Here is a 7,783-nt window from a genome sequence, read left to right on the forward strand (position 1 = left end):
ACTAATCCCAGACCAGCTTTTCCATTGTTTCCTGATTTTGTCAAATCTTTTTTTAAGCTTTCTCTTCATTTTTTTAAGAGTTTACATTTAACAGAGAACTGTCCTGTATTTACTTTGTTTGTTTGTTTTTTGTTTGTTTGTTTTTTTGGCTCTACTGCTGACAGATTGCATACTTCTGGTTCCAAATGAGATGTGTGGTTGATCCATCAGTTTGTAACTCTGGTGTTCGTAACCCTAAAGTTCTACTGTAGGTGATGTATAACATTCTCCTTGGCACCTAATGGACTGGACACTTTTCATCACCTCATGTGATATGAGTATCTCATACTGCTTCATTCCAAATGCAGAACAAAACTATTTCTGCAACACATCTATGTTATCTGCAACATTAAGAAGTTTCCTTTCTCCCTCTAGGAATTGGCCTAAAGCTTTTCTAGGGTTTTTTTGTTCTTAATGCACTTAATAACCTCCGTTTTGTTATCCTTAGCTCTGCCAATTATGGATTTTTCCCTGATGTCTTTAACATCCCTTATGCATTTTCATAACTTCCCATTTGTATGGATTGCTATCTATTTTTCCTTTTTTCCCATTTGTATATATTGCTTTTTTCCAACATAAATGCTGCCTTCACTTTGCCACTGAACTGAGTTTTTAGCCAAAGTTCTCCACTTCCTTGACTGTGGAATCGTGACTTTTTAGCTGTCCAATAAACTCTTCTTAACAAACTCCCAATTTTCATTCCCATTTTCCTGTCTAATATTTTCCTCCCAATCAGTTTTGCTGATAAATTTCCTCAGCTTTGGGGAATTAGCCCTTTTGATTGGTATCTGTTTGTCTATTTGAATATAATAAGTTCCATTCTTTTATTTTGTTCTCCTCTATCATATGCTCCGTCCTTTGTCTCTTCTCTAAACTAAGCAATCCCAGACTTTTCAGTCCGCATATGGTAGCCTCCCCCATACTGAGAGCCTGTCTCAGAAATCCCCTTTCTGTCTGCTTTATCTGTTAGAGACTGGGTGAAAAACACTGAGTGACTATCCAGAGCAGGTTATTGTCCATCCCATTCCTTAGGCAACCAAACATTGTCTCTGTTTTGGCTACTACTGCAAAAAAGCAGGTGTTTCCATTTAGCTGCTATCAGCTATGCCCATACTTTTCCCTAAGATGTGCTCGAGTTGGGATGTTTTCCCTTGGCACATGTCTTGGCAAAGGTTTGGGTTTTTTTCCCCTCTCAGATTTTCAGTAACTAGGTGAATAGCAAACTCCCTAGAGCATGGACTCTCCAGCCTGGATTTCATTGCATTAAGGCAATGTGTACATTGGCAGATATTTTTGCCAAAAGTTTGGTCAATGACCAAAAAGCCTTTAGAACCAGTCATTGTTGCACGTTCACACTGTCTTTCTTTTTCGGCATAGTGCGTCCACATGTGGGGTGGTCGCAGCGACAGTGAGAGCAATGCACTGTGGGTAGCTTTCCCACAGTTCAGCTCTCCATCTTGTGCCGATAGGTGTTGTGGGAAGGTGGAGTGGATCACAGCACATCATGGGTTAAGGCTTAATGTTCAATGATGCATTGTCCCAGCATTCCATGTTTTCCTATCTCCAGTTCATGGCACTTTTCAAGGTCCCTTGTTTTCTGCTCAGTCCGCCACCTCTAGCTGCAGGAATGGATCCCTCACTGCTCTGCTAGCTGTCAGTAGCACATCGCGAATGGCAGTGGAATCAATCTTGAAGTTGTGAAGGCACTGGAAGTCACAGTTACCTGACACGCTGTCCTATATCAATAGCAGCAGCATTAGGTTGCTTTTGCCATTCACAGAAAGCTAAACGCGGTGGAAATTGCTTTTGGGCTCAAGAAACTAGCACTTAATAATGGAATTGCATCGTTATGCAGGTCTAGGAAGATAAGCAATGGCTTGAGGTCTTCTGGATGAGGAAAGCCATCTTCCTGGAAATGTGTGCTGAGCTTGCCCCAGCCCTGTGGCACAAGGACACTCAAATGAGAGCTGCCCTCTTGGTAAAGAAGCACCTGGTAACCGCACTGTGGAAGCTGACAACTCCAGGATGCTACCGGTTGGTCACAAATCAGTTTGCGGTCGGGAAATCGACCTTTGGGGCTGCGTGATATTGTGGATGGCTTTGCAGAAATGGGTTTCCCTAGCCGTGGAGGGGTGATAGATGGCATGCATATTCCAATTTTGGCACCAAAGCTCCTTGCAATATTGTATAACAGTCAGAAGGGGTACTTCTCCATGGTGTTTGTTACAGGTGCTTGTGGATCACCGAGGGCATTTAATTGACATCAGTGCAGGGTTGTCCGGAGAATTGCTCGATACACAAATCTTTCAGAACACCGACCTCTACAGAAAGCTGCAAAGGGGAACTTTCTTTTCAGACCAGAGGATCCCCATAGGGATGTCAAAATGCCCATAGTGACCCTTCGGAAACCCAGCGTACACCTTAATGCCAGGGCTTATGAAAGCCGTACATGGGAAACCTGTTGAGCATTTCAACAATAGGCTGAGTAGGTGCAGGATGACTGTGGAATGTGCATTTGGCAGATTAAAGGCATGCTGGCGAGGCTCTTCTGGCAAATTAGACCTTATTGAGGAAAATATTCCCATGGTCGTAGTCATTTGTTGCACATTGCATAATATTTGTGAAGGAAACGGCAAAAAGTTTGCTCAGAGGTGGACTGCTGAGACATGATGCTTGTCTGCCGATTTTGAGCTGCCAGACACCAAGGCTATTAGAGGGGCACAATGGGGGAGAATTTGAATTAGGGAGGCTTTGAGGCAACACTTTGAAGTTGAGAACCAGTAATGTTTGTTGCTATGCTTGGGATTGTAATGCATAATGAAGTCCAGTTTTGTTCAAGCCCAGGATTTAATGTAAGGAAATGATAAAACCACTTGCTTGTTTACTGCTGCCATCTGCTATCATAACTTCCATGAAAACAAAGAAAGAGTGCTTATTATTCAAATAACTATGCTTTTATTGTCAAAAAACACAATACTATGCATACACACAGAGACAAACTCACATTCTTGGGAGGGGAAGGTGCCAGGAGAGGACTGATTTTAGAGCTGAGCATACTTCCAGCTGTCGTTTAAAAAGCTGTCTACAGGGGTGGAGTGTAGGGGAAAGTGTGAAGTCCCAGAAATCAGAAAGTAGTGTTTGGGTGGAGTTTGGGGAGGGCATGGGAAAAAGCTCTGAATATGCTGAAGGGGAGGGCAGACACACATCTGCTCAGTCTGGAGGGTTACAAGGGACTGCAGCATGTTGGCTTGCTTCTCCAAAACTTTTATCAGCCTCCCCATTGCATCCCTAGGGCATGCCTCATTTCCTTTTCTTTCCTGCTTGTCATATTCCATCCACTTCCTGCATTCCATCTTCTCTGCTTCTGAGTGCTGAAACACCTCCTGAAACATATCTTCCTTGCTCCATCTTGTGCTCTTTCCTATCTGGTGGAGACGCCCGGCTGGAGTGGAGGGGGTGCCTCCTTTCAAGGACATATCTGGTGAAGCACAAGTAACAATAAACAGAAGCATTATTGTTAACTACACGTACAGGATTGAAACACTACATTAAAATATACCGCTGGTAATACATCGATCACTTTCTGGCTGACCCTTGACAAGCACACATGCTGGTGAACACCACAAGCATCATGAGTTTACCCAGGAGTAGGGGACATTGTGTGTGGGAGAAAAGCACTGTGAAAGGGGTCGTGGAGCACTTCTCAGGGAGCAATATTCTAAAGTTTCCCACCCTTTTCCACAGGTGGGGGTCATTGTGGCAGATATCTCCCTCCTGACGGGAAGCAAGGAAGCAAGTGTGCATCTACACCACACTTGTTGTTTCCTCCCCCATCCCTATGTTGCTCGCCTGTGTGCCGCTTTAGTCCTTGTCCAAGTAATTCCAGAATGGCACAGGAAAGTGTCCCTCAATGGGGGAAGGAACAAAGCAGCTCTGCCAAGGAACCTCCAGCACAGGATTGTGGAGTACCTGCAGGAAAGTTTCCTAGAGATCTCTCTGGGGGATTTCTAGTGACATCTCGGTGTGTATCAACACTCTCTTCCACCGTACTGTCTAGCTGCACGGGAAAATACCCAGCACACAGAAACACAGCCAGACTTGTACATTTCTTTTCCCTCAACGCATCTCCACACTTCACAAAGCAAAATCACTTACCAGGGTTCTCCTCTCCAGCTTCTGGTTCGCCTGATTGTGACTGCTGAGACGGTCTGGACACCTCCAGAATGGAGAACACCTCCTGACTGGACGCAGCACTGGGCGAACCCGGCACGGGCTCCACGTTTCCTAATGTATTCAGTGCTTCATCGATGACTTCCTCCTCTGGATTAGGTCAAGTTTCTGTCAGTTCTAACCCAGGGGATTTATCCACAGGGTTCTCTGCCATGGACGTGGGGTCGCCTCCGTGGATAGCATCCAACTCCTTATACACACAGCAGGTCTGGGGCACAGCACTGGAGTGACCATTTGCCTCCCTTGCCTTTGGGTATGTGTGCCTCAGCTTCTTCACCTTTGTTCTGCAATGCAGTATGTTCCGATCATAGCCCTTTTCCCACAAGGTGCACGAAATCTGTGTGTAGGTATTGAAATTCCTACAACTGGAGCACAGCTGAAATTGCACAGCCCCCTCTCCCCAAATACTGAGTAGATCCAGCAGCTCCGCAGTGGTCCCGGGGGAGAGCATTTTCTGCATGGATTCACCATGGTTACCTGGGAACATGTATTGTAAGCTCTCCATGCCAAGCAAACAGGAAGAGGAATTTCAGAATTCCCGAGACTTTAGATGGGGGACAGGTGGAAGGAGTTTACCTGGATGCAGGGTAGCAGAGATGAAATTTCTGACCAGAGTGGTCAGGATGGGCATTGTGGGATGCCTTCGGGAGGCCTATTACTGCGATAAAATCAAGTGCAAGTGTCCATATTGGCACTTTGGGGACAAAACTTTTGATTAAAAAGCCTTACAACTTTCATCAAGGTGGTTTTATAATCTCACTGAAACTGAGGAGTTCCATCATCGAAAGTGGCTTTGCAGAGTATACACCTCCACTGTTTCTTCACCAAAAGCTGCCTTTTGGTGAAAAAACTTCACAGTATAGACAAGGCCTAAGGAACAATGTTGGATAACCAGTATCCACACTCATGTTTCCTGCCGGTTCGTATTAAGGTTTTCCACACCATGATGTGTAGGAATTATTGATGCATGGAGCACCATAAAATATGGAATTGGCATTAGTAGTGTCAGTTCTTCATAATTCATTTATCTGAGTAATGAAAATGTCATTTTTCTGTGAAGAACAACCAATCTGCTTCATCTATGATAACAGCTTCCAGAAGGGCATGTAATGTCTCATATTAACATTGTCTCTCCACCAGGCATTTGTACTGCAACCATCACACTAGATACATACAGAGGAATGTACGGTACATGCAAGAGACACCGTTGTGCCTGAGCGTTGGACACCTTCTCCCTTTCTACATGTCAGATTCCAACAAAACCGATTTCACCAACCCCTCCACCTTCATCCTGCTGGGCATTCCTGGCCTGGAGGCGGCCCATGTCTGGATCTCCATCCCTTTCTCTGCCATGTACTCCATAGCTGTCTTGGGGAACTTCACCATCCTGTTCATCGTGTATATGGAGCCGAGCCTCCATGTCCCCATGTACTATTTCCTCTGCATGCTGGCCGTCACCGACCTGATCCTGTCTACGTCCATCCTGCCCAAAACACTGAGCATCTTCTGGTTCAATTCCAGGGAGATAGATTTTAGTGCCTGCCTTATCCAGATGTACTTCATTCACAGCTTCTCAGTGATGGAGTCTGGGATCCTTGTGGCCATGGCTTTGGATCGTTATGTGGCCATCTGCCATCCCCTGAGGTATTCCACCATCCTGACAAACCCTGTGGTGGCCAAGGTGGGCCTCGCCATGGTGCTGCGTGGAAGCATGCTTGTACTGCCCTATCCCTTCCTGACAAGGCGGTGGCCATATTGCAGAACCAACATCATCCCTCACACATACTGTGAGCACATGGCTGTGGTGAAACTGGCCTGCACAGACATCCATGTCAGTAGTTACTACAGCCTCTCTGCAGCATTCTTGGTGACGGGTCTGGATGTGTTTTTTATCGCTGTGTCCTATACCCAGATCCTCAGGGCCATCTTCAGCCTCCCCACAAAGGATGCCCGGCTCAAAACTTTTGGAACCTGCAGCTCCCACCTCTGTGCCATCTTACTCTTTTACATCCCAGGTCTCTTCTCCTTCCTCACACACCGGTTTGGCTATAACGTGGCCCTGCATTTCCATGTTCTCATGGCCAATGCATACCTCCTGGTGCCCCCCATGGTAAACCCCATCATCTATGGGGTGAGGACCAAACAGATCCAGGACAGGCTGCTCTGGCTCTTTACTTTTAAAGGAACTAAAGTTTTCTGCTGGTGCTCTGGCTCCCAGATCGAGCTCCGTGCAAAGCTGGCTGGTGACATGGTGCTGGGCCCTCTTCCCTGAATCACTGACTGAGCAGTCAAAAAGATATTAAACCCACTCCTGGCCTTACTGTGTTCTGTAAGCATAATAAACTGGGGGATCAGTCTGTGTACAGCTCATTAACTCCTAGATTTGTCACCTTTCTAATTGCTGATAACTGGACATCTGACACCCCCTTGCCCTTCCTCTTCCCTCAAGTCCTTTCCCCAACACTCTGACCCTGTCGCTCACTTGTCCCATCCCACCATCACTTGCTGGATCATCTCCACCTCCCTCCCCCACCAGCTGGCTTCCCTCTGCTGTGGGTCTGGGACCCGAGCTGCTGCAGCCTGACAAGCAAACAGTCTGCCATTTCATAAGAATATAAGAACGGCCATACTGGGTCAGACCAAAGGTCCATCCAGCCCAGTATCCTGTCTACCGACAATGGCCAATGCCAGGTGCTCCAGAGGGAGTGAACCTAACACGTAATGATCTACTGATCTCTCTCCTGCCATCCATCTCCATCCTCTGACAAACAGAGGCTAGGGACACCAGTCCTTACCCATCCTGGCTAATAGCCATTAATGGACATAACCTCTATGAATTTATCCAGTTCTCTTTTAAACCCTTTTATAGTCCTAGCCTTCACAACCTCTTCAGGCAAGGAGTTCCACAGGTTGATTGTGTGCTGTGTGAAGAAGAACTTCCTTTTATTTGTTTTAAACCTGCTGCCCATTAATTTCATTTGGTGGCCCCTAGTTCTTATATTGTGGGAACAAGTAAATAACTGTTCCTTATTCACTTTCTCCACACCACTCATGATTTTATAGACCGCTATCTATCCCCCCTTAGTCTCCTCTTTTCAAAGCTGAACAGTCCTAGCCTCTTTAATCTCTCCTCATATAGGACCCGTTCCAAACCCCTAATCATTTTAGTTGCGCTACTCTGAACCTTTTCTAATGCCAGTATATCTTTTTTGAGATGAGGAGACCGCATCTGTAAGCAGTATTCAAGATGTGGGCTTAAAATGGATTTATATAAGGGCAATAAGATATTCTCTATCCCTTTTTTAATGATTCCTAACATCCCGTTTGCTTTTTTGACTGCTGCTGCACACTGCATGGACGTCTTCAGAGAATGATCCATGAAGACTCCTAGATCTTTCTCCTGATAAGTTGTAGCTAAATTAGCCCCCATCATATTGTATGTAAGGTTGGTGTTATTTTTTCCGATGTGCATTACTTTACACTTATCCACATTATATTTCATTTGCCACTTTGT

The 7,783-nt window shown here is 45.6% G+C and overlaps 1 protein-coding gene across 1 annotated transcript; it reads left to right on the forward strand.

The window, feature by feature from the left end:
• The first annotated feature begins 5,461 nt into the window (after nt 1-5,461).
• On the forward strand, nt 5,462-6,541 carry LOC140915233 (olfactory receptor 52N1). The gene has a single exon (XM_073354813.1). The coding sequence runs from the start codon at nt 5,462-5,464 to the stop codon at nt 6,539-6,541; it is 1,080 nt and encodes a 359-aa protein (XP_073210914.1).
• Nucleotides 6,542-7,783: the final 1,242 nt, after the last annotated feature.

This window comes from Lepidochelys kempii, chromosome 1, assembly GCF_965140285.1.
Source record: "Lepidochelys kempii isolate rLepKem1 chromosome 1, rLepKem1.hap1, whole genome shotgun sequence".
In the NCBI taxonomy this organism is placed as follows: Eukaryota; Metazoa; Chordata; order Testudines; family Cheloniidae; genus Lepidochelys; species Lepidochelys kempii.